Genomic DNA, 27,355 nt, shown 5'->3' with positions numbered 1-27,355 from the left:
TCATTTACCCATCACGGCCAAGATCAGCTCGCACGTCAGGTCTTCATCCGGGTCCTCGCTGCCGGCCGCGGCTTCTCCGAGGTCGACGGGCACCAGCCCTCCCAAGGACGGCGCTCCGCTCATCAGGGCGGTTTCCTCGGCAGCGGCTTCTTGGGGAAAAAGGCACAGGGTTGGCAAATTTTAAATAAAGCCGAGACATTGGGATTGGTAAGCGGTGCCACTGGCTTTGGGAAACAACCGCTGAATTTGGAGCATAGCAGCAAGTGTTTTAGAAAATGAGCCTCCCTTTATAGGGCGGCACAAATATCCTGATCTCAGCTCCCTGTTTAAGGCAGGGTTTCTGACCCTTGGCTCTGCAGGCATTTTCGGCTGGAGGATAATCTGCCAGGGATCGGGGGCAGGGAGCAGGGGGGCTGTCCCGCACATTGGAGGGTGGCTATCAGCCTCCCTGACCTCAGCCTGTCCAGTTGTGACAACTGGACATCGCCACCTGACCCCCTGGGGGGCAGAATCACCCCCAGGCGGAGAGCCTACTGTAAGGCAACGGCAGACCCCACGGACCTGATGGCTGAGCTGTTCACCCAAGTCCCGTCTCAGTGGCCCAGGAACAACACTCACGAAAGGAGAAATGCCAGCTACTCTCAGGCACCTGTCCCTCTGGCCAAGCGACATGTCCCGCGTCACTTCCGGGTCAAGTGTCCCGCCAGGTACACTCTGTGAGTCATACACAGAGCCCAACCACCCCTGCCCCCTTCTAGCAGCTTCTAAGCAGCGCAGCTCTTAGAGTCTAAAAACAAAGGCCCAGTGCAAACCCCGTAGGTGTACGCACATTCGACCCCTACTGATTTTCCCAATTACTTTCCAAGACCAGGGAATGTGGCAAGATAATATTGCTTGTGGCTCCTTGAAGCATTGGGGGAGTGAAGCGGGCAGGGCTCTAAGACCCAGGTCTTATGTACGAACGTAAATGTGGGCGTCACAGAATCGGTGCCAACCGACAGGGGCGCATACAAACCTATCAAGGACCTGGTGTGGGTTGTGGTGCCCCAGGGACGTGGCAAATGGAGACGTGAGGTGACGGTCTGGATGACACAGGTTAAAAAATGCTGAAAATGCACAGTATGTCGTGTTCTGGGCCACGGTTAATTGGGTCATTTGTCTCAACTCACACTCTGAACACACAGCTGACCATCTTCCACGTGCAAAATGTTGTCACGCGTCCGGTCTTTTCATTACCGGTATTTAAACCTGCGAGAGCTTCGCCGTGTCTGCCCTTCTGGCACGTGACCCTTCAAGGCTGGCAGTGTCCCCAGGGCCCTTCCCTGAGCTGGTCAACAGGATGTTCCTGCTTCAGACCACGGTGTAAGCCAAAGGCGGAGGAGGCACCCTGGAACCCTCCTTTCATCTCGCAAAATATTTTTTTCAATTTCTTGCAACACCACCATCCAGGGAGCACACTGAGGAGATGTCAGCTCAGGATGAACAAGGGCGAGGGGCTGCCGGGTGACAGCAGAGGCTGTGGATGTGGTCCAGGTGTGGGTGTGGGTGCAGGTGCGGATGTGGGTTCAGGTGAAGCCCTGGTGCTTGAACGCTGTGCCCCAGCAGAATGGACACCAACGGAGGGCCACTCCCTCAAGACCCTCCGCAGCCCACTCCTAGAGGCTATTCTTACTCAGGTAGAACTGGGCACGAAGTGCTTAGGGGCTTCAATATCAATTAAGAGGAAACACTGCATGTGGGTATCAAGAGGGGGCCCTTGGGTGTTTAACGAGCCAGGAAGGCTCATGTTCACATGGACGTCTTAGGATCCTGGCCTCGGGGTCTCTTTAGAGCTGAAGGATTTGAGTCCATTTCACCAGTTTGTCTTTGCCAAGAAAGGACTGTGCTCCTTATTCGCTGGTTTATTTAACGAGAGGAGAATGTAGCCACACCAATACCAGCCTGGTGGGAGGTGCTGGGGACCCAATGGCCAAGCCCACCTTCCAGGGGCACAGGTGCAACAGGCACCTGCCCAAGGGACAGAACGTGAAATCCAGCCCAGGTCAGGGGTTGTAAAGCAGAGGCACAGTCCTGGGTACCTGCGTGGGATCGGGGGCAAGCTAGTCGGGGGTGAGAGCTGAGATATCAGGGGTGCACAGGTACGACCTCGGGGATCTGGGGCACAGTCACCCAGGAATTCCAGGCACAGGAAAGGGGGAGCCTGGCCTGGCCGGGAAGGGGGACCCACATGGCGGGGGCCCCAGTGGGCATGCAGCGCCTGGGCTCCTGGGCTTGGAGCAGTGGGTGGTCAGGGAAGCAGCTGCAGAGGGTGGGTGGTGAGGACGGAGAGTCCCGACATCCCCCCAGGAGAGGCGCTGCTGGACGATGTCCTGGCCCGGGGGGAGGCAGGGGTGGCCTCAGCCGTGCAGGGTCTGAAGCGTGGGACCGGCGGCCCCCGGGTGTGGGTGAGAGGGAGCTGCCAGTGCAAGCTGTGTGGGTCAGGGTTGAGAAGAGAACAAGGGAGGCGTCCAGACTTCAGCTGTGGATGGACGGAGCCTGAGACAACTGAGGGGAGATGCGTCTCAGGCCACTGAATATTCGCTCCCAGTCTGCAGAGTCTCTGGGGCCTGGCCCCAGACCATCCGGGACCCGCCTGGAGGAACTGAAGCCACACAAGAGGGTGTGGGCCTGGTGAAGATGCAGGTTTAGGTGTGGGTGCAGGTGTGGCTGTGTGGATATAGATGTGGGCGTGGGCACAGGTGTGGACGTGGTCCAGGGGTGGATGTGGTCCGGGTGTGGACGTGGTCCAGGGGTGGATGTGGTGCGGGTGTGGACATGGGTGCAGGTGTGGGGCTTGGGGCGGCGATCCTCTCTGGACACCAGGCTGACTGCGGAGGGGGAGACGGGCGGGAGGAGCTGTGTTTAGAAGAGGCGGAGGGAGTGAAGGCAGCCAGAGGGGCCGAAGAAGCGCCAGGAGGAAGCTGTCCGGTGAGCTGGGGTGGGAGGTGAAGATGTCGGGTCAGCAGCGCAAGGGCTGCGGGGAGCAGGGACAGGCCAGCAGATCGCAGGGACCCTGGGTGGCGTGATGGGGCCACAAGGGGCAGGCAGGGCAGGCAGGGTGAGAGGAGACCCGGCGAGTCTGCGGGAGTGAGAGGGAGCCACGTGCAGCTGGGAGTCTTGCCGGTGTTTTTGTTTTTCTCAAGACACTAGCCTGTTTCAGGCTGGCCGGAAGGATCAGGCTGACACCGACAAGGTGACTGCTGGGGAGGGAGATGAGAAACGCGGAGGGGTGAGCGGGAGGGACAGACCCAGGCAGAGATGCCACGGGCTCCTTGGGAGGCGGCCAGACTTCTGTGGGCCATTCCTCTGTAAAAACGATGAGAACAGGTATTTTATGACACTTTCCGCACAAAGACAATCTAGTCCAGGCTGGATTCGTGATTTTATGCCCGTTATTGTGACGTCCCCTTTTCTTCTGATGTCACCCCACAAACAGGTGGGCGGATGTGAGGCTGTAGATGGAGAAGCTGGAGCCCCAGCTGGGTAGGGGTGCAAGTGCATAAGGATGGTCCCCCCTGCTTTCCAGCCACAGCCTCGCCCTCCTTGGCCTGGGGTTCGGGGCAGGTCCCCCCTGGCCCTCAGTTCTCTCCCTGTGGGCAGCGTGGGGCTGCACTCAGGAGAGGGACTGTGGGAGCTCTCTGTGGGACTCCTGCAGAGACAGCAAGCTGTTCCAGAAATGAACTGTGGGTCCTACCTGACAGAAGACCCCTTGGTCCTGCCGGTCACCTGCCCAGCAGGCCTGGCTCCTGGTTTGAGCGTGGCCAGGCGGGTGAGACATGGGAAAAGAGCAAGGGAGTCTGGCATGAGGACTGTTATTTAATAAGGGGCGGGGAAGGGCCGCAAGATGCCCAATTAAACCTGAGTGTCAGATAAACAGGGAATTACCGCTTGGTATAAGTCTATCCCAGAGAGCGATGGGGTATACTCACATGACAAAGTTATTCATGGTTTATCTGAAATGCAAATTCAACCGGGCATCCTCTACTTTAGGTGACAAGCCTTGAGGAAGGAGCAGGCTGAGCGCTGCCTGTGGGAATATTCCCACGTCCAGGGTTGGGGCTGGAATTGAAATCTAGGGAATTGTAAAGACGCGGTTGCCATGCAAATGTTTTTGCTTCGTCTTTGTTGTGAGGCTGCCTGGTTCCGATCACGCACAAGGCCCAAGATTCTCCTCCGAAAGGAACAGCAACTACAGAGGACAGCAGCCCTGGAGTCGGGGCTGCCCCTTGTGCAGCAGGCTGTCCCGCACAGGGTCCCCAGGACAAGGACAACCTCTGTGTTAACACCTGGGGACGCACGTCTGCTCCCTGAGGCTGGAGTGGGGTCAACGGCAGCCCCCCAACACCACATCCTAACTGCCTGAACCTGGGGTCGTGACCTTATTTGGAAGACAGGTCTTTGAAGGTATAATTGAGATGAGATCGCCCTGGATTTTCCAGAGAGGCCCTAAATCCAATGACAAGTGTCTACGAAGGACAGAGGAGGCAAGATGCAGAAGGGGCGGGTGGCCATGTGCAGACGGAGGCGGAGACTGGGTGATGCAGCCTCAGGCCGAGGGGCGCCTGGGCCACCAGAGGCCAGGAAAAGCGAGGATGGCCCCCCACCCCCTTCCTGAGTCTCCAGAGGGAGCCGCCTGCTGATGCCTTGATTTAGGGTGTCTGCCCCCAGAACCGGAAGAAGATAAACTTAGGTTGTTCTAAGCCACCCAGTGTGTGGTCACTTGTGGCAGCAGCCCCAGGAAATGGCCCGGGAGCCCAGAAGCTCCACCAGGCACAGGGTCAGGCCACCACCTCGACCGTGTCCGGCCAGGACCTGGGTGACGGGAGGTGTGGACCCGCCGGGGCCCCAGGCCCGCCTGCTCCCCGCCATCGCTCCCACTTTCCCAACAATGAGAAAACGGTCAAATGCACCCCGCCCCGTTTACGACGAGGTACCGTCTTGCGTGGCTGCCTCTTTCGGGACGGCCGGCTTTCTCTTCTTCACTCTTCTTCCTTTTTCCGAGGGGGCCGGCTTTTCCTGCTCCAAGTCACACTTCTCTGAGTGTCTCTTCATGTTATTCTGCCGGAGAAATGACACAGAGCACCATGAAACTTGGCGCCGCTGGGGATGGCACGGAAAATCCACGGCTAAAGGGACGGGAAACCGGGAGGGGCGAGTACTTTGCACGACCTTGTACAAAAAGATGACTAAGAAAGGGTGATCCTTTCCGTCGTGTTTAGTTCTAGCCAAAACCTGGATTTTAAATATTTTTAAAACGATGGACAAGTCAATGAGAAGACAAAATTAATTAACTTATTTTTGCGTTTTAGGGCCGCACCCAAAGCATATGGAAATTCCCAGGCTAGGGTTCGAATCGGAGCTGTAGCTGCCGGCCTACGCCACAGCCACCTCTGCAACCTACACCACAGCTCATGGCAACGTTGGATCCTTAACCCACAGAATGAGGCCAGGGATTGAACCTGCATCCTCATAGATACCAGTTGGGTTCTTAACCCACTGAACCACCAGAGGGAACTCCGAAATTAATTTTTCTTGAATGCTTCTATCTCCAAAGTGAGGCCTGATGTCACACCCAAAATTCAATGTATCTGTGTGTACGTGTGTAACTGGGCCACTCTGCTGCACAGCAGACATCGTCAAATGTTATAAATCAACGATACTTCCATAAAACTTAAACAAATGGAAAAAAATCAATGTATGACTGATTTTTATGAAAATCACCCATATACCATGGAACTTTTACTGCCCCGTCAGCTTTTCTCCTGACCTACAATGCACAGAGATATGAAGACTGCACCACGGGAGTCCCCCGGTGGCTCAGTGTGTTAAAGACTTGGTGTTGTCACTGCTGTGGCTCAAGTCACTGCTGTGGTGCGGGTTCGATCCCTGGCCTGGGAACTTATGCATGCTTAGGTGCAGCCAGAAGAAGAAGGAGAAGAAGAAGAAAAAAGAGACCGTACAACATTTGGAATTAAAAAGGCAGCTCAGAGATTTCCTAGTCAATGATACATTTTTATGTGAACAGTAGGGATGATTTAAAATAAGTTAGAATACTTACACTATTTGAAAAGTTCATACGCTAAAGTAAGCTACTGGTGGCAGGGGATTAAATAGGTCAGTTACTGAAAACGAACCTCTCATTTGCATCTTGACTTCAGCGTGGTGCTCAGAACATTCTGGTGCCTGGGCAGGAGGAGGAAGGTTTCACAGGTGAGGGGGGAGGGGTCTTCCATTTACGGCCCCCACAGGGGTTGCCCACTGAGGCAGAGGGGCAGGTCTAGCCGGCCAGCTGTCCCGGGCAAGGAAGTCGTGTGGGCCACATCCGCCAAGCCTGCTTTGGGGCCACACCGGCAGACCTGAGTGGTTGGGGCAGAAACTGGTCTGTGAAGCTGGAAATACGTACTTACTGGCTCTTTTTTTTTTTTTTTTTTTACTACTCAATGAATGTATTACATTTATTGCTGGGGTTGTGGGTTGGAAATCCTATAAAATTGGATTGTGATGATCATTGTACAACGATCTGGCTCTTTTCAGAAAAAAAAAAAATTGTGCCGCCCCCTGGTTTCTATGGTGATGACGTATAAACCAAGCCTTTTATTTTATTTTATTTATTTATTTATGTTTGTCTTTTCTAGGGCCGCTTCTGCGGCATATGGAGGTTCCCAGGCTAGGGGTCTAATCGAAGCCGTAGCCACCGGCCCACGCCAGAGCCACAGCAACGTGGGATCCGAGCCGTGTCTGCAACCTACACCACAGCTCACGGCAATGTTGGATCCTTAACCCGCTGAGCAAGGGCAGGGACCGAACCCGCAACCTCATGGTTCCTAGTCGGATTCGTTAACCACTGCGCCACGACGGGAACTCCAAACCAAGCCTTTTAGAGTCAAGGATTCCTTTATGAATAGGACCAAAGCAATGGCTCCTCCCCCAGCAAAGTGCCGTCTCTCTCCACATCCCCCATCTCCCCACGATGTCGCGGAGTTTGTGGCGAAGAACGCCTCAGGTGCAGCGGTTCTGTGAACGTCATTGATACGGTGTGGACATTTTGGGGGATTTCTTCCCACGGTCAGCACAAAGATCAAGCTCTTTACATCACTGCTTACATGCGTGAGTACATCTAAACAACTCTTTGGAGGCGTGCTAAAATCTTTATCTGTAGCGCCAACTGCTAATGGTTTAAAATAACCTTGCAAAAACTGGAAGACAGTCTTTATAAAAAGTCTTCATTACGAAATAGCAGGCTAGTCTGCACAGATCAGGAGTTTAATGGAGAGAGTGTCTCTTAAGTCTCACCATGTTCTCCAAACCTATATAAGCGGCTGATAACAAGGAGGCGTATTAATTAAATGTTGATTTCAAAATAACTTCAAATAATAATTTCAAATTATAGAGCACTGCCACTGTTCAACATGTATGTTTGCAGCAATAAACCTCTATTATCTATGATTAAAGTAGTATATAGAAAAAAAAAAAAGAACTCCTGGAGTTCCTGTCGTGGCTCAGCGGGTTACAAACCTGACTAAGTATCCATGAGGATGCGGATTCGATCCCTGGCCTCACTCAGGGGGTGAAGGATCTGGCGTTGCCGTGAGCTGTGGTGTAGGTTGCAGAGGTGGCTCGGATCTGGCGTTGCTGTGGCTGTGGCTGCGGCCGGCAGCTGCAGCTCCGATTCAACCCCTAGCCTGGGAACCTCCATATGCTGCACCTGCAGCTCTAAAGACACACACACACACACACACACACACACACACACACACACACAAAGAACTCCCGACACTAGTTTCGGATGAACCCATGAAACACATCCAGCCTTGAAAACGTAAGTGGGGTAAGATTTTAAGTAAACACACTGATATTTAGGGCCCAGAGGGCAAAGCAACATGACAAGCATCTGTGGGGGGGGGAATGTTTCTGAGAGAGGAGGCTCCCCAGGTCCTGAATTCAGAGCAGGATCCTTCTGGGAAGGACGGGGCAGCCTGTGACCTTCTGATGTGGGGGGACCCTGGGACCACTGTGCTAAAGAAGGGAAGTTTGTGACTCATTTTCTTTTTAAAAATTCAACTGGATTCACATATCCCAAAGAGCTTTCATTTATTTAATTTGTAAACACTTAGTTTTTTTTAGCTTTACAAACACGGCTTCTCTCTTTTTATTATGGAAAATTTTATATACGACACATACAAAAGCAGAAATAACCATACAGTGAATCTTCATGGACCCCTACCCCAACTCCCTTTCAGCACTTAACTTTTTAAAGAGCAGTTTAAAGGGTCACAGCAAAACCGAGAGGGAGGCAGAGACAACTGCCTAGCAAATCCTCTGGGGGTTGCCTGTTTCCTCCTCCTCCAACCCCAGCCCCCGGCAACCCCCGATTGGTTTCCTACCTCCGTAGTTTTGCCTTTTCCAGGGTGTCTTATGGTTGGAATCATACAGTATGGAGTCTTTCCAGACTGCTTCTTTCACCTAGTGCACATTTAAAGTTGCTCCATGTCTTGGCACCTTGGAAAACCAAATATAGAACTACCACATGACCCAGCAATCCCACTCCTGGGCATATTTCTGGACAAAACTCTCCAAGAAAAAGTTACATGCCCCCGTATGTTCATAGCAGCGCTATTCACAATGGCCAAGACATGGAAACCACCTAAATGTCCACTGGCAGATGAATGGATTAAGACAATGTGGGACATATACACAGTGGAATACTACTCAGCCATAAAAAAGAACACAATAATGCCATTTGCAGCAACCTGGATGGAACTAGAGACACTCACCCTAAGTGAAGTCAGTCAGAAAGAGAGGCAAATACCATAGGATATTGATATATCACTAATATCTGGACTGTGATACACGGCACAAATAAAACGATCTACAGGAAAGAAACAAACTCATGGACCTGGAGAACAGACTTGTGGTTGCCAAGGGGGAGGGGGAGGGGGAGGGAGTGGGATGGACTGGGAGCCTGGGGTTGGTAGACGCAAATGATTGCATCTGGAGTGGATAAGCAATGAAATCCCGCTGTATAGCACGCGGAACTGTATCTAGTCACTTGTGAGGGAACATGATGGAAGATAATGTGAGAAAAAGAAATATACATACATACATATGTGTATATATATATCTATATATCTGAATGACTGGGTCACTTTGCTGTGCAACATAAATTGACAGAACACTGTAAATCTAGTAAAAAATTAAAAAATAAAATAAATAAAAAATGAAGTTCCTGCATGTCTTTTCATGGCTTGATAGCTCATTTCTTTTTAGTTTATTCAAAAAATTTTTTTTGTTATTTTATGGCCACACCCACAGCTGCACAGGGAAGTTTCTGGGCCAGGAATTGAATCTGAGCCATAGCTGCCACCTCTGCTGCAGCTGCGGCAATGCTGGATCCTTTAACCACCCGAGCCACTGCAGTCAGGTTCTTAACCCACTGCACCACAGTGGGAACTCCCCAGCTCATTTCTTTTCAGTGCTGAGTAATATTCCAGTGTCTGGATGCCCCATGGTCTATTTATCCATCCGCCTACCCAAGGACATTTTGGTTGCTTCCAAGTCGAGCAATTATGACTGAAGCTGCTATACTTGTCTGTGAGCAGCTGTCTGTGTGGACATAAGCTTTCCACACGTTTGGGTAAATACCAAAGAGCCTGACTGCAGGATTGTATGGCACGAGCATATTTAATTTTGTATGAACCTTGCAAACTGGCTTCCAAGGTGGCTGCAGCGTTTTGCACTCCCAGGAGCAAAGAACAAGAGCTTCGGTTGCTCTGCATCTTCTCTGGCGTTTGGTCTGGTCCACGTTCTGGATCTTGGCCACCCCGGTAGGTGCGTCATGGTATCTCATCTTAATCTGCATCTCCCTGATGACGCCCCATGGGGAACCCTTTTTCATACGCTCGCGCGCCTTCTGCATTTCTTTTCTGGTGAGGCCTCTGAGTATGCCTTTGGCCATCTGCACATCGGGTTGTTTTCTTGTTGCGGGGTTTCAAGTGTTCTTTATAAGTTGGATTAAGTCTTCTATCAGATGTGACTTTCGCATTTATGTTCTAGGCTGTTGCTGGTCTTCTCACTCTTCTGGCAAAGCCTTTCAGAGAACAGAAGTTTTTAATCTTATTCGAGCTCAATTTACCAGCTACTCCTTTCATGGATTGTGTCTTTGGTGTTTTATCTAAAAAGTCACCACCAGGAGTTCCCGTCGTGGTGCAGTGGTTAACGAGTCCGACTAGGAACCGTGAGGTTGCGGGTTCGATTCCTGTCCTTGCTCAGTGGGTTAAGGATCTGGCATTGCCGTGAGCTGTGGTGTAGGTTGCAGACGTGGCTCAGATCCTGCGTTGCTGTGGCTCTGGTGTAGGCGGTGGCTCCAGCTCCGACTAGACCCCTAGCCTGGGAACCTTCATATGCCATGGGAGTGGCCCTAGAAAAGGCAAACACACACACACACACACACACACACACACAAAGTCACCACCATACCAAGGCCATCTAGATTTTTTGTCTTATGTTATCTTCTAGGCCTTTTATAGTTTTGTGTTTTGCGTTTAGGTCTGTGACCCATTTTGAGTTAATTTTTGCGAAGGGTGTCCAGATTCGTGTCTAGATTCTTTTTTTTTGTGTGTGTGTGTGTGTGGACGTCCAGTGGTTCCTGCACCACTGGTTGAAAAGGAGGTCTTTTCTCTCTTGTGCTGCTCCTTCTCGAAGGGCAGCCGACTATCTATGGGGGTCTGTTTCTGAGCGCTCTCTTCTGTTCCACTGAGCTGTCTGTTCCTTCGCCAATATCACCCTGTCTTGATTACCACCAAAGCGTTAGAGTAAGTCTTGGAGCCGGAGAGTCAGTCCTTCAACTTTACTCTTCTTCAGTGTTAAGTAGGCTCTCCTGGGTCTTTTGCTCTGTCTTCTAAACCTTAGACTCAGCTTCTCAATCCAGAAACTAACGTGCTGAGATTTTGGTAGGAGCTGCACTGAATCTGCCGGTGACATCCTGACGGTACGGAGGTTTCTCATCCATGAACATGGAATGTCTCTCCATTTATTTAGCTCTTCTGGTCGACTTACAAGGTTAATTTCTGCCGTACAACAAAGTGACTCCGTTTCACACACACACACACGATACATATACACATATTCTTTTTGGTATTCTTTTCCAATACGGTTTATCACAGGATATTGAACGTGGCTCCTTGTGCCGCGCAGCAGGACCTGCTGTTCACCCGGGGCCGTCTTCACTTCTCTTACAATACTGATGTCCAGCATTTCTTTTGGGTCTGTCTTCGGATTTCCAGCTCTGCTTACACGGCCCGTCTGTGCCTCTGGGCTGCCTCTTTTCCCCCTTAGAGCCACTTTGCATTAATCACAGTGGTTTTAAACTCCTGGTCTGATCATTCCAACATCTCTGTTGTTTCTGTGTTTTGTTGTTTCTTTTTTTTTTGGTCTTTTTAGGGCCACACCTGCAGCATATGGAGGTGCCCAGGCTAGGGGTCTAATCAGAGCTGAGCTGCCGGCCTACGCCACAGCCACAGCAACGTGGGTTCCAAGCCATGTCTGCAACCTACATCACAGCTCACGGCAACGCCGGATCCTTAACCCACTGAGCGAGGCCAGGGATCGAACCTGTGCCCTCATGGATGCCCGTGAGATTCATTACCACTGAGTCACGACGGGAACTCCCCGTTTCTCGTTCTGATGCTTGCTCTGTTTCTTCAGATTGTGGGGTTGTTTTTGTCATTTGGAATGCGGTGGCATTTTTTTCTTGAGAGCTGGGCGTGACGTCCTGCTTAAGAGGCTGCAGTAAACAGGCCTCAGTAACGTGGTGCTGGGAGCGCAGGATGTGCAGCCTTTTAGGTCTCAGCCTTTTCGGGAGCTCAGTTTCTTTTTCTTTCTCTGTTGGGTGTGGACAGAACGTCTAGAACGGGCTGGCTATTTTCCTTCTCCAGGTCAGTGAGGCTCTGATAAAACCCCAGCGGGCCAGGCTCTGGTTAACCAGTTTCCTCTTTTTGCTGTTTTTCCAGGGCCGCACCCATGGCCTGTGGAAGTTCCCAGGCTAGGGGTCAAATCAGAGTAGCAGCAATGCCGGATCTTTGACCCACTGAGCAAGACCAGGGATCAAACCCGCATCCTCATGGATCCTAGTCAGGTTCTTAACCCACAGAGCCACAATAGGAACCCCTGGTCAGTTTCCTGTAGGGCAGGCCTTTGGGACTGAGAGCCCTGGGGCAATATGGACCAGCTCCTCCCCACTGCCCCTGCAGGAAGTAGGAGATTTTTTAGATATTCACTGTGGGGACCTTGCTAAATTCCTGCTGGTAAATCTCACAATATCGTGGGGGTCCCGCTGGAGCGGATCCCATGCACGTCGGAGCGCTCGGAGTTGCGCACACTGACCTGCAGCCATGCGTCAATGACAGCCCAGTTCTCCCACGTCAGCAGGCTCTGTTTCCAAGTCTCTGCTCAGGAAGGAGGGACGCCCTGCACACACCTTTTGGGTCTCCAGTCTTGGCAGCAGCGGTTTGCCGTGTGTCTTCGCCCCTCCTGTGGATCCTAAAAGAGCTGGCGATTGTCCCCTCTGTCCTGCTTTCTCCTTGTTCCGAAAGAGTGGCAACTTCAGTTCAGGTTCCTTACGCGCAGAACCGGAAAGTCCCTTTATGTTTTCTCAAAGAGCCTAGTTGAGATCTAATTCACATACTATACAATTCATCCCTTGAAAGTGTATACTTCAAGGTTTTTGGTTTATTTGCAGGATTCTGCAACCGTCCACCACACTCACCTTTAGAACATTTCAAAAAGGAACCCTCTACTCTTTTTTTTTTTTTTTTTTTGCCTTTCTCTAAGGCCGCACCCTCGGCATATGGAGGTTCCCGGGCTCGGGGTCTAATGGGAGCTGTAGCGACTGGCCTACGCCAGAGCCCCAGCAACGCCAGATCTGAGCCATGTCTGCGACCTACAACACAGCTCACAGCAACGCCGAATCCTTAAATCCTTAACCCGCTGAGCGAGGTAAGGGATCGAACCTGCCACCTCATGGTTCCTAGGCGGATTCCTTAACCATGACGGGAACTCCCAGGAACCCTACTACTCTTAACTCCCAGGAACCTCTACTCTTAACAGTCCCTCTGTGTCCCCTCCCTCCAGCTCCTGGCAGCCACGAATCAACTTTCTGTCTCCACGGATTTGCCTGTTTCTGGACATTTCATTAAAATGGATCATATCATGTGGTCTTCTGTGTCTGACCTCTTTCAGGGTTCACACACACCATAGCCTGTATCCTTTTCATGGCTGAATAATATTCCACCCTGTGGATGGACCATGTTTTATCTCCTTGTTAGTTGAAGGACATTGGGGGAGTTTCCACTTCTTGGTTATTATGAATAATGCTGCTGTGAACATCTGTACATGTTTTTGTGAGGCCGTATGTTTTCACGCCTCAAAGGAGAACTGCCAGGTCACATGATAACTCCATGTTTAACTTTTTGAGGAACTGCCACTGCCTTGCAAGGCGACTTCACCATTTACAAATCCTACCAGCAATGTACAAAGGTCTGATTTTTCCGTCTCTTTTATTATCTGCCTTCGGCCATCCCAATGGCTGCTTCTACAGCTATCGCACTGTGATTCTGATGTGCGTTTCCTCGGTGATGAATCTTTTCATGAACCTATGGGCCATTTGTATATTTTCTTTGGAGAAATGTCTGCTTAGATCTTTGGCCTGTTTCTAATAAGGTAGTTATTTTTGTATCATTGAGTTGTAAAAGTCCTTCATATATTCTAGATGTAAGTCCAAAGGTGCTTGCTTGCTTGCTTTCTTTTGTTTTTTTAGGGCCGCATCCACAGCATATGGAGGTTCCCAGGCTAGGGGTCGAATCAGAGCTATAGCTGCCGGCCTACGCCACAGCCACAGCAATGTCAGATCTGAGATGCGTCTGTGACCTACACCACAGCTCACAACAAACACTGAATCCTTAACCTACTGAGTGAGGCCAGGGATCGAACCTACGTCCTCATGGATGCTAGTCAGATTCGTTTCTGCTGAGCCACGACAGGAACTCCAAAGGTGCTTTCTTGAACGGAAAAGTTTCAGAACTTCCGATTTTATGTTCTCAGGGCTTCTATGAGGCTGACTTACTCTTTTCTCTGCTTTCTTGTTTCTCACACCAAAAAGGCAACTTCTTTACAATTTTAACTCCATACGAATGACTATTTCGGGAGCACTGCCACCCCTTTTATTTGAAACTTTAAACCACCAGCATTAACAGTCCAGAACTGGCTCACCCTACCCCCAAAACACAACTATCCTACGGTCTTTTGTTTTATTTATTTATTTATTTATTTTGGCTTTTTAGGGCTGCATTTGTGGCATATGGAAGTTCCCAGGGTAGGGGTTGAATCAGAGCTGCAGCTGCTGGCCTACACCACAGCCACAGCCACAGCAATATGAGATCCATGCCACGTCTACCACCTACACCCCAGCTCACAGCTGTGCCAGATCCTTAACCCACTGAGCGAGCCCAGGGAACAAACCCGTGTCCTCATGGATACAGTGGGGTTCATTACCACTGAGCCACCACGGGAACTCCCACCACCCTCTTTTCAAAGATAGTTTCCCCCTAAAATAGTCAACCTCAGGAAATTCAAAATTTCTATAAAGTTAGAGCAAAGCATATATCATCTAGGGATCTAGTTAACCACCGGTGGTGGCTTTATTACTAATTATTACGTGGACCTTCCAGGCAGTGAAGCCTACAAATGACCACAGCCCCAACCACATCCCAACTGCAACCTCTTGAGACACCCAGAGCCAGAACCACCCAGTCCAGCCTCTCCCAGATTCCTGACCCACGGAGAAGGAGAGAGAATAGGTGTTTGTTGTTTCAAGCTACGAAGATTAGAGGTAATTTGTTATGCAACCACAGGTAGCTAATGCAACACCTGAAAAAAAAGTCAAATTGAAGAGTAAATGTATTTCTTAGCACTGTACCAACAGCACTATTCTAAGAAAGAATACCTACAAAACACACTGAAAATTGCATTCTCTCTGTGAAAGAGCCTACATCTAATCCACAGGGACAATTTTTAAATGTTGCACTAAAAGCAGGGGTTCTTTGTCTACAGAGTGTTGGGAGTCTAAGAACCCCCTAAAACCATTTGCAAGATTTTGTCTGCAGGTTGGTTGTCTCCCCCCCACACACATGGAAGGAAGACCACACGTTTATGAGATTTTCGAGTTTCATGGCTCCAAAATAATGAATAACCACTTTCCCAAGGCATGACAGATGCAATCTTGAGTTCTAGCAAGTTTCTATAATCAAGTTTAAGCTGCCCGAGTGTGACTCTGTGCCTGGGAGATGGCAGGATGTCTCTAAGAGGATTTAGTGGGACTTGAGAAAGCTTACCCAGCGGGAGAAGCCTTTGCCACACCTGGGGCATTCGTAAACAGTTGGGATGAAATTTGTATCGTGGTACTTCTTGAGGTGAACATTTAGAAGTTGCTTCTGTCGGAAACATTTGTCGCAGGAGAGGCAGGCAAACGGCTTCTCTCCGGTGTGGGTACGGACGTGAACGGTCATGTGACGTTCCTGGGAGGGAAGGGGAGGAAAGCAAGTGGCTTAGGTCTTGACCGGAGTTTCTCAGTATCCAACATTATCTACTGTACACCTTTTTTTTTTTCCCCTTCCTCCCCAAAGATGTGTGTACATTTTTAAGGGACAACAAAGCGACTGCATCCTCGACACGGCACTCTGGGGGAAGCAGCGCCATCCGGCCTCTAGGAAACCAGCTCTTACATGGCCCCTCCCGTCAGGCCCCCACAGTCTGTCCCAGAGGGTCTGAGGTCCCACGGGGCTTGTGGCAGAATGAATGTTGGGGAGCAAAGCCATAACGGATTTCCCCTCCAAAAGACAACTCGTGTGTTTGCAGCCCCACTGCTGTAACTGTCCGCCGTGACCCGAGTTTACGAAGAGCAGATGGCACCTGCAGACTTGAAAACCTATGGTTAGAGTTTCCCTTCATCAGACCCGTGGGGTAGGAAGGATGTTATGCATCTAAATGCTTCCCCCTCCTTCCTGATGGTCTTCTAACAAATCTTCATATGGAGGGAAAGGCATGGGGTGAACATCGCTGTTCTTAATTAAAAACAAAAAAACAAATTTTTGTTTGTTTGTTTTTTGTCTTTTTGCCATTTCTTGGGCCGCTCCTGTGGCATATGGAGGTTCCCAGGCTAGGGGTTGAATCGGAGCTGTAGCCACCGGCCTACGCCAGAGCCACAGCAACACGGGATCCGAGCCGTGTCTGCAACCTACACCACAGCTCACGGCAACGCCGGATCGTTAACCCACTGAGCAGGGCCAGGGACCGAACCCGCAACCTCATGGTTCCTAGTCAGATTCGTTAACCACTGTGCCACAACGGGAACTCCTCCATCTTTTATTTCAAGGTCTGGCAGCCTTATTAAAAGAAAACAGCTTGTGCCTTTGGTCTGCTGGAGTTTGGCATAGCTAAACCAGATGAAGAAAACGTTCTCTCCCAGATACGTCATTGGAAAAGGGGGCAGCATGTGTACAGGGTTTTCAAATAATTGTGGATATTCTTCTCTGACAGTATACCAAAATTCAACAAGTGACAATTTCTTAAAAGTTGGTTAAAAGGTGGAATCCAAAACCATACCAAAGATGACTTTGGAGCTCTGTTACATTCAAATCTACAGAGCTATCCTGTACTTTGAATGGATCTTTACATGTGCATGATTCGCTCAGTGGTAGGTGGCTTATTTGAAAAATATCAGTTTACTGAGTTAGGAAGGGCTTCTAAGTGTTGAATACGTATTATAAAAACCTGTTTTCTTAAAACCACTCCAGTCTCATCAGAACAGTCTTCAGGTATTAGAAAGCCGTCAGGCTCATGCGGGTGGAGGTAGCTTTCCCCCAGTTCTAAGTCTAATTTCCTCTTGAAAGTGCACACTGTTTCCTGGGCAACACATTTTCCTTGAAGTGACCAGATCAGTTTGTGTGCTTTCAAGAAAATGTCTATTAAATACTCAGTAATGGAATAAGCAGAGTTTGTCAGTGGTCCTTTCAAGTAAAAACAGTGATTTATGAAAAAGTGGCTAGTTGAGCTGGCAACTCAAAAAAAAAAAAAATTCCATGGGTTCCAGACGCCCATCGGGCTTTGGAGGACAGTGGTCGGGGCTGTAGGTCAAGGTCCTAGCTCACCCCACAGACTATTAAAAAGGTGAGTATTCAAGGTCAAGATGGAATAAAGTTAATTCTTTTTTTTTTGGCTGCACCAGAAGCCTATGGAAGTTCCCGGACCAGGGATTGAATCTGAGCTGCTACTGTGACCTAGGCCATAGTTGCAGCAATGCTGGATCCTTAACCTGCTGCACCACAGTGGCAACTCCTAAAGCCAACAACTTTCACTGCTTTCTCAGGAACATTCTTTTTTTTTTGTGTGTGTGTGTGTGTCTTTTGTCTTTTTAGGGCTGCACCCATGGCATATGGAGGTTCCCAGGCTAGGGGTCTAATTGGCGCTGTAGCTGCTGGCCTACACCACAGCCATAGCAACACCAGATCCTTAACCCACTGAACGAGGCTAGGGATCAAACCCGAAACCTCATGGTTCCTAGTTGGATTCACTCCCACCGTGCCACGAGGGGAACGCCTCAAGGACATTCTTGAGTCAAACTGCCCTTGCTTTTTGCCACCAGTGCATGAAGGACAAGAACAAACTGGTCCTGCTTGGTGTGGCTGCTTTGATTCATGTTAAGGCAGCTCCACTGCTTTTGCACCATCACTGCCAACATCACATAGCGCGAAAGGGGCAAATAACGTGCTGCCCGTTATCACTAATGAATGACAGTGATTTTGATCTTGTGATCCTGGTTGGTTTCAGGGACCTCTAGGGGTCTATGAACCACACTTCTGAACCACCCTTTCAGAACAGCTGCTTTAAACGCTCAGCTGCTCCCCAAAGTGCCTAAAACAGTACCTGCTTGCAGGCGTAGCTGCAGTGTTCACACTTGAACCTCTTCTCGTTTTTATGAGTTTTCTGGTGCTGAATGAGAGCGTAGCGCTCATGGAAGGTGGCAGAACAGTAGCGGCACTTCATCTCAGCAGCTTTGTACGTGTGCAGGTTGCGTAAATGGACACCTAAAACAGTTACAGAGTATCTTACATGAGAAGAGCATCCCCCCCCCCCACCGCCCCACATTGGGTTTTTTCAGCCTTGGCAGTGCAGGCAGACCTTGGAGATAACGGCAGGTCCTTTCCAGACCATCACGAAAATTCAAATAAAGTGGGGCACACGGATTTTCTTCAGTGCATACAAAATGTATGTTTATGCTGTATTGTAATCAATTAAGCATGTAATAGCGTTATGTCTAAAAACAAGGTACATACTTTCATTCAAAAATACTTTACGGCGAAACAAAGCTAATCACTCTCTGAGCCTTTAGCAGATTAGAAGCCCGTTGCTGGAGGGTCTGAAAGATTGTGAGATTTACCAATGTGTGGCACAGAGGCAACGAGTGAGCAAATGCTGTTGGAAAAATGGTGCCGACAGATTTGCTCCATGCAAGGTTGCTGCAAACCTTCAATTTGTAAAAAACGCAGGATCTGAGAAGCGTAACAAAGCAAAGCGCAACAAAACAAGGTCTGCCTGCATTAACCCTTGACGCTAGTTCCTTCTTGGGTGAGGTGGGCTGTCCTGTGCAGGATGTTTAGCAGCATTTCTGGCCTCCAGCCCTAGTGCCAGCAGCATCCTTTCCTCCCCACGTGTGACCCCCAAAGTGCCTGCAGATACTGCCAAATGTCTCTGGGGGTAACACCATTCTCAGCTAAAATCGCTGCTCTAGATGACGCATACTGGCATCTCATTTTACCTTTTTTCTGCAGCCAGCAGAAGTTCCTGGCCAGGGATCAAACCCATGCCACAGCAGCGACTCAAGTCTCAACAGTGACAACGCTGAGTCCTTAACTGCCAGGCCACCAGGGAACTCCTTTACATTTCTTCCCATGAAGTTAAACCTTATAGAAAGTAGAGCATCTTGGACCTGACGTGTTTGTCTACCAAAGCATTTGGACAACCTGACAGCGTGAGCGGGTTTTTTAGGATAAGGTGAAGATGGTTTTATGTAACGAAGATAGAACCTCTCCATTTGAATTTAAAATATGGCCAGACGTCCTGTTAGAGTCACTGCTCTGTTTTCTCCCTCTGTGAGAATCGACAGGCACCCTCTAGGATAATTTCTGCTCAACTGAGTCGAAAGCAAGGTGGTGTGGGGATCCTTTATGGAAGAGGCCAAACAGAAATCCACACCAGCAGGGCGGAAGTGCACCCCTGACCAACGTGGTCGCATAAAGAGCCTGACAGGAAGGGAGCCTCATTAGCCAGTTTACAAAGCACCTTACGGGGCAGGTGGACAGCATCACCTACTCGGATGGGACAGAGCCTGTATCTCTTGGCCGTGCTGACAAATACATCCCTTTGGGGCATGTGGATTGGACCCTGCAAGGGTCCACAGAGCTGTCTTCTGCAACTGACAAATGTTTTGGATGAAAAAGAAAAGTTAGGTTTCATTAAACACCTTTATCTGTTCAGAGAGGGTTCCAAAACCAGTGCCTCTCATCTCCAGAATTTCTCTGGGCAAACGGGGGACTCTGTTTTTGCCAATGTATTTTGAGTGTCCATGTTACGTATCGTGGAAAGAGATCAGGGAAAGTGAGAGGCCAGGAGCCCGGAAACCACAGAGGGGCTGGTTCCCTCACGGTCACCGCTGCTGCTAAGTAGGGGCTGGTTTACAATCCCAGCTCCTTGGGACTCTGCCCTCTGAGTCCCTCACGTGCCTGGAACCGCAGGGAGCATTCACCGGGTCACACTGTGTACTTCATGTCATGTGAAGGGGGCTCTTTGAAGCAAGTTCCTCCTGGGAAGAACCAGGTCTTGCTTCTTACTATGCACCCTCAGCTCCCAGAACCTTAAGAAAAGTTTGCTGAGGACATTAAGAAAGAGTCAGTCGGTCACCAGGCCACCTCCCGCGCCCTGATCACCGGGCTCTGAACATCTCACTCTCTTGTCTCTGATCCCCTTCATCATCTGTAAAAACGGGCCCACTATGGAATAACATAACATCCCTGAAAGCCCCTTCGGAGCGCAAAGGCTGGTGAGAGCTCACCCGTGTGCCTGGACCCATCCTGGGCTGAACCCTGAAACTGCACTTACGCTATCTGGCCACAGGATGGCACTGCAGGACCCCTGGAAAAAAACCTGGGTGCTGTTCCTACAGCCTGCTGCCTCCCCCAGAGTCAGGCCCAGGGCGCCGCTGGTTTCCCAAGAAGAGGTGCACACGGGGCAGCCACAGGAGACACTCACGCAGGTCGCTCTTCCTCGCGATGATGGTGTCACAGTGCGGACACTGGTATTTGGGGACGTTCTCGCTGTGCTTCTGCAGGACGTGTATTTTCATGGTCCCGCTCTGGGTGAAGCGCGCGTGGCAGATGTGGCATTCGTAGGGCTTCTCACCTGGAATACGGATGATAATGATGACACACAGCCCTGCCGCCAAGGGGCTTCACCCCGAGATCCCTGATGCGCCCCCAAGGACCGCTGGAGCTGAAAGCTTTTCTTTCCCCCAAGACCCCCTGCCCCCATCAACCCCTTTCTCGTGGTGTAACCCCTGGGTGAGTGCCCGGTTCCTAAATCAAGCCCGACAGTGGGCCATCCAGATGTGTGGACAGCAGTCCTGGTGGGCGACTCTTCTAACATCCAGTGGCAACTCCTGGCTCAACACCAATCCCTAGTTCCCACCCTGGCGGGAGGAACCCAGGAGCGGACACAAGCACAGTCCTTCCACAGCAACCACACACAGAGTCAGCGCGCTTGGAAGCCAGCACGCTTTGTTTTACATTTTGCCCTAAAGTCGAAGGATGGATTTTGGCATCAACTTTTAAAAACCTGGGAAGCCTATGGGAACAAATAGGTGAAGGTTTTTACTTGTTATGGGAAGGCTGCCAAGCAGTATTTATTTAATTTTTAAATTACCCTTCTTCTAATTTTTCATTTTTTCTTTTCTCGGCTGTACGAATGGCATGTGGAAGTTCCCAGGCCAAGGACTGAATCTGAGCCACAGCTGTGACCTACACTACAGCTGATCCTTAACCTGGTGTGCCACAGGGGGAGCTCCCCCACGTGGTATTTCTGTGCCGTGTTTATGTGCTGAATTATGCTTCCTTAACACTAAATAAATGCAAAGATGCAGATCAACGTGCCTGTGTCAAAAATTCCTTTTTTTTTTTGGTCTTTGTGCCTTTTCTAGGGCCGCACCCACAGCATATGGAGGTTCCCAGGCTAGGGGTCTAATCGGAACTGTACCTGCCGGCCTACACCACAGCCACAGCCATGAGTGGCATCTGTGACCTACACCACAACGCACGTCAATGCCGGATCCCTGACCTACCGAGCGAGGCCAGGGATCCAACCCGCAACCTCATAGTTCCTAGACGGATTTGTGAACCACTGCGCCTCGAAAGTTCTCTGTGAGCGCTGCAAGGTCCCCTGTGACAAAGGAATGCTACCCTTTACTCACGTGGCCTTATGCATGCGACACTTGTACCTGAGTGTGTCCTCATGTGGCGTTTCAGCTTGTACGTGTCTTTGCTGGCGTAGCTGCACAGTGGGCACTGAAAGGGACGTTCTCCCGTGTGGGAACGGATGTGGCGCTTCAATTTACTGGCCTAATACACAAATGAAAGGCAGTTAGGGCAACAGAGACTTCCTCCAACTTGGGGAGTCTCCAATGCATCAGCATCATCAAAGACACTTAAAGGAGCCCACGTTCACACCCCCAAGAACACGCTACACCACTGCTTTTTCTTTCCGGCGGTGGCTGTTCTTCATCTGATGTGTGTTCAAGATCCTCAGGTGATAATGAGCAGTCAGTTCCAGAGACTCTCGTATCCAACGTCACTTGGCAAAGGAAAATGGAAAGCTCGCTGCTCAGTGCCACGCACGATTTTATTTCCATTTCTAAAGCAACAGCCTCTCAAGAGCTGCCAAGTTGAGAACATGCTGCAGAAGCATGGAGGCCAGAACGTTTTTGTTTTGCATAAACACAGACTCTTGAAACAGCAGCTCTTTAATGGACCAGCATCTGTCAGAGACGCCCCACACCTCCAAGTTCTGTGGACCCTAAATGGCACGGGGATGGAGGGGAAGCCTTGCCATTAAGCATAGGTTCTAGGAGTTCCCTGGTGGCTCAGCGGGTTAAGGATCTGGTGCGGTCACTCTTGCGGCTTGGGGCACTGCTGTGGCTTGGGTTCAATCCCTGGCCTGGGAACTTTGGCATGCCACGGGTGTGCCCCCCCAAAAAGAATAGATTCTAGGTGGTAGTAATTTCACTGCAAAAAGTTAGCTTTTAAGTAGAAGAAACTACATTCTAACCTGATTAATTACGTGTCCTAGGCAATTAGCTAAAAGGCAGTCGCACCTCCCATTTGATCATTTTTTTGCTTCTTTTATTCCCTTCTAGAACTGTCCTTATTCTGCATTCACCTCTTCCAGGCCCTCATCTGGCGGAACAGAGGGCATCCAGCATGCTTGGGCTACAGGTGTCGGAAAGCCCTCGCCTGCCCTGCTGGTCATCTCAGGAAGGTCCCCTCTGCCCAGTTCCCTGTGCCACAAGGACACACAAGCCTAAAGAACCTTCAAGAACAAATGGAAAACAAGATCTAAAGCAACAATTCGGCTCAGATTTTTTTGAAGGAAAAGGGCTATTTCTGAGCATATAAGAAAGCAAAAGAGGAAGAGTTTTTAAAATTGTCACATGAAAGGTTCGAGGCTGTGAGTGGTGTGAACGTTCAAAGGCTGCCGTGGGGAAACCGACTCAGGACGGCTCTGAAAGTGAGGTTCAGAGGCTGGTGTGATGTGCATTTCAGGGAGCTGAACCCCCCACCCATCCCCCGGGAGAGCAGACCAGCAAGACTGGAAGCTGCAAAGGACAGGGGTGAGGGCAGCAGCAGAGGGTCCAGGTGTCCAGGGCAACCCCCTCCACAGGCTGGGGGCAGACCGCCCACCCTGGGAGCTCTGTGTTGAGAATAGCCAGGACCCCTGCCAGAAGGTCCCCGCCAGGCGTCGGAGTCTCAGATGGCTTCATTCTTTGACGCTCTCACTGTGTGTTTTCATACTATAATCATGACCTTTAACTCAGATGAGAAAAGGTTTTTAAAAATAGTACGTGCAAAGAAAAATTTCTTGGAATCAAATTTGGACCCTGTCTGTGAAATTTCCTAGCTGATGAAACCTCGTTGCATCACTACCATATTTCAACTTCAGCCACCCCTTTCACTCAGTTTGGGCCTTTCCCAACGGGGTTCAAAATCCGGACCCAGCACGTGTCCCTCTAGATACTGGAGTCCCTCAGAAGTAACTAAGAAAAATGACATTGAAAATTAAAGGTACCGCTCTGCTGTCATTTCACTGAGGGCACGCTAAGTCGGCAGAATGACATCAAACAGGAAATGACCACGACACGTAACTGCAGCCTGGAAAGGTGGTCTCTGCCACTACGAGTGGACGTGGCCGTGTCTAAACCTTCAAGGAAGGTGCTTTGTATCAGACCAAGGGCCAATGGGGACAGCTCCGAACTTTCAGCAAAAATTCAGATGAAATCTATGTCATGTGTTAGAGCAAATACATTTTTTTGGGGGTCTTTTTAGGGCTGCACCTGCAGCATATGGAGGTTCCCAAGCTCGGGGGCCAATCAGAGCTGCAGCCTACACCACAGCCACAGCCAGGCCAGATCTGCAACCCACACAGCAGTTCATGGCAATGCCGGATCCTTAACCCACTAGGCAAGGCCAGCGATCAAACCCTCATCCTCATGGGTACTAGCTGGATTCTCAACCCGCTGAGCCACAACAGGAACTCCTGAGCAAAAACATCTTGCTTGTGTGGAATGAGTGCTACCTAAAATGCTGGGCAGAACTTTTGAACAAACACGAGAAGCACGTCTCAAGGACCACAGAGTATCTGCAATTTGTACACCTTTACCCATTGCTGTCACTAGTTGGTCATCGAACAGAAAAAGAAATCCTGTGTTTAAGTTTTAATGTAAAAAACAGAAGAAGCGTTATTTCCAGCATAGGGGCTGCAGGAAATTCTGCTGCTGGAGGAACTTACACAGAACGTGTACAGCCCCTTCTCAAGAAGATGCTACGTGCAAGGGTGAACTTACTTCCACACTGGCGTATTTGCACATGGAACATTTAAAGGGTTTCTCGTGAGTGTGTTTATAACGTCTGTGCCGAACAAGCTCTCCGCTGGTGACAAACGCCATGTCACAGTCACCACACTTGTAGGGCCTGGTGCCTGAAAAACAATCACAGTTTCTTCTTTTCAGCATGATCGAACCACGTTTTCCTAGGGAACTGTACCTTATAAATGACAGTCTCAAAATGCTTTAAAAATGACAAAGAGGCTCTTTAAACCACAAATGCCCCAGAGGGATGTGAGAACAATTTTGCAACATTCAAGGTTTTTAACCAAAAGGGAGGAAAAAAAGAGAAAACCAGAGTCTAAAACACGCGTTAGTTTAATAGAGAAAAAGGTGGGTTTGCGTGTGATCAGCCTCAACACACCTCGTTCAAGGAGAACACCCCTCTGAGCCGTTTTACCTGTATGGGTGTTAATGTGATTTCGAAGCAGAGTAACAGTACGGAAGGCTTTCAGGCAAAGGTGACACACGTGGGGCTTTTCACTGGTGTGCGTTTTCATATGACGATTAAAACTGGACATCCGAGAAGAGGCGAACATGCAGATGTCGCATTGGAAGGTTCGCTTTACTTCTGCAGGAAGGAGAGACGACGTTTATGCGGCTGGAAAAATCTTGCGGTAGGTGTTCAACCTTCCATTTAACCACATCAAACTGACCCAGCATGTCCCTTTTGTCCCCTCCTGTGGTACCCTCACCAAAGACGCTCCATGCAAACGGCAAGCAAGACAGAGCGGGGTGGCTGCACGCACGGGCAAAACAGACTCAGACCAAAATCGTTACAAGGCGATTAAGAACATGATGTCATGATGAAAGAGTCAAGCCATCAGGAAGCTGCAACAATTATAAACATACGAACACCTAATAATACATGTGCTTGAAGCAAACCCTGGTTTAAAGAAGTGAGACAAAGATTTCTAAAAAACAGAACAAATCATTTTCGAGGCCCTCATCTAAACAGCCCCTCCCAGAGAAGGCACCTGTCCTGGCTCTGAAGCACCGGCTCTTGTCTCCATCAGACCCCCAAGCCCCTCCCCTAACCTTGGGGCTGCAAACTAGAGAGCAGAAGGGGCCCGAACTTCCATGTAAGTGCACAGCCCTCTGAAAGGCGCATCTTTCCTAGCTTTTAAAAACATCTGGGTGCAAGACGCAAAACTCTTGGATTGGATTCACGAAACAGGACACTGGTTCAAAATTTCTCCCATTTCCTGACATTCCGAAAGCAACGAAGTCCGCCCCTGAAAACACCCATGGCCAGCTCGTTCCCCTAAAGGAAACCCGCAGCCCTGCGGTGGGCAGAGGCTCTGAGCCCACATGAACTGGCCTACCCTTTGTCTTTTTCTGACTGTGTGTCTCGACGGCTTTTTCAACAGGCGCTTCGCCCGCTGCAGGAAGTGTCTCTGGTTCGTCCACGGTGAAGTTTGAAATTGTCAGAACAATCTCGTCTCTTCCTTCCTCTCCGGGCCTCGCTTCCACAAGAAAAAACTGCTCTTCTGCTTTTTCGCTGAGTCCTCCTTCCGCCAGGAGCTGTTCCTCCTTCTGACCTGTGTCCAGCTAATAAACAAGAGGAAGTATTCACACAAATACAAGACTCTCAATTACAGCCCAATTCAAAGCCTCACCTTGATGAAGCCGTAAAATCCATGGAGAAAAACAAAAATTGAAGAAGCACAGAGATGCTCCACGGCAACCAAAGTGCTTAGGCCGTGTTTATTAAGCACCAAGACCTTGGGTGGCAAAACATGACACTATTTAGACACCAATGCACCTTACAGTGTTCTAAGTGCTGTAACTTTTTAGACTCTTCAAAGGCAACACGAGGTCCCCCAGGATTTTCCTGGGAAACATTTTTATTACGTTTAATTTTATTTTTTTATGTTTTTTTTTTTTTGTCTCTTGTCTTTTGAGGGCCGCACCCATGGTGTATGGAGGCTCCCAGGCTAGGGGTCTAATTGGAGCTATCGCCTCCAGCCTACACCACAGCCACAGCAATGCCAGATCCAAGCCACATCTGTGACCTACACCACAGCTCACGGCAATGCCAGGATCCTTAACCTGCTGAGCGAGGCCAGGGATTGAACCTGCAACCTCATGGTCCTAGTCAGATTCGTTGCCGCTGCACCACGAGGGGAATTCCTATGATGTTTAATTTTAAATTGCAAATTTAAAACTGCCTGGCCATACATAATGCCGCACAAAGGGCAATTCTATTTTTTTTTTTTCTTTTTAGGGCCTCAACCGCAGCATATGGAAGTTCCCAGGCTAGGGGTTGAATCAGAGCTGTAGCTGCCAGCCTACACCACAGCCACAGCAACGTGGGATCTGAGCCGTGTCTGCGACCTACACCCCAGCTCACAGGAATGCCGGATCCTTAACCCACTGAGTGAGACCAGGGATGGAACCGGAATCCTCATGAATCCTAGTCGGGTTTGTTAACCTCTGAGCCATGAAGGGAACTCCCAAGGGCAATCCTAAAAAATAGTTTTCTGCCCCCCCACCCCATTTTATGAAAACTAGCTGTACCTTAATGGATTCAGTGCTTCCTGCCAGGCTCACGGCAGACCGACTGTCTTCACCAGGAGGAGTCACATTCTCCTCCAGAACCTGAAACTGCAGCCTCTCCAGCTCTTGCATCGAGCACACCTCTTCCTGGATGCTAATGGCCACACACTGGTGCAGGCTCTGCTGGGACCCCTCGCCAAGCCACACCAGCGACGGCAGCCCACTCCCGGCCGGCTGCACCCCCACCTGCCCCTCCTCCAGCCAGCCGAGCTCCTGCAGCGCCCCATCTTCCGAGGTGAAGTGCACCGTTTGCAGGGTCACGATGTGCTTCTCGTTGTCCTCGGGGGTGGCCAGCACCAGCTCCAGCTCCTCCTCCTGGATGTTGGCCTGGAGGGCCCCATGGGTGCTCCCAGCCTCCAGCTCTGCAGAGCCTGGGTGATCCTTCACTCTGCACACCCCATCTTCTTTCTGCTCCTCCTCCAGGACTTTTTCTAGCATCAACTCGGGTTCTTTGATTTGGGTGAACTGCTTGGGCACGACAGAGAGCTCGGCCCCTGCCAT

At 50.1% G+C, this 27,355-nt stretch overlaps 1 protein-coding gene across 1 annotated transcript; it reads right to left on the bottom strand.

Annotated features, from left to right (window-relative positions):
* CTCFL (CCCTC-binding factor like) lies at positions 1-27,355 on the bottom strand. Its single transcript, XM_047770285.1, has 10 exons — positions 26,816-27,355; positions 25,621-25,831; positions 24,696-24,866; positions 24,257-24,390; positions 21,638-21,758; positions 20,398-20,547; positions 18,016-18,176; positions 15,426-15,608; positions 4,974-5,097; positions 1-149 (listed from the first exon to the last, which is right to left on the bottom strand). The coding sequence occupies exons 1-10, from the start codon at positions 27,353-27,355 to the stop codon at positions 1-3; spliced, it is 1,944 nt and encodes a 647-aa protein (XP_047626241.1).

The sequence above is a fragment of the Phacochoerus africanus genome, chromosome 3, assembly GCF_016906955.1.
Source record: "Phacochoerus africanus isolate WHEZ1 chromosome 3, ROS_Pafr_v1, whole genome shotgun sequence".
NCBI classification, from domain to species: domain Eukaryota; kingdom Metazoa; phylum Chordata; class Mammalia; order Artiodactyla; family Suidae; genus Phacochoerus; species Phacochoerus africanus.
The sequence above is the reverse complement of the archived record's forward strand: the minus strand, read 5'-3'. Positions and strand labels throughout refer to the sequence as shown.

Bases quoted from the DNA above. Each gene is read 5' to 3' on its own strand.
- CTCFL (XM_047770285.1), bottom strand. From the start codon at position 27,355: ATGGCAGGGGCCGAGCTCTCTGTCGTGCCCAAGCAGTTCACCCAAATC. The intron at 24,867-25,620 runs GTAGGCCAGTTC...TCCTTCCTGCAG, and splicing joins CAGTCAGAAAAAGACAAAGG to AAGTAAAGCGAACCTTCCAA. The intron at 24,391-24,695 runs GTAAAACGGCTC...ATTGTTTTTCAG, and splicing joins TCACATTAACACCCATACAG to GCACCAGGCCCTACAAGTGT.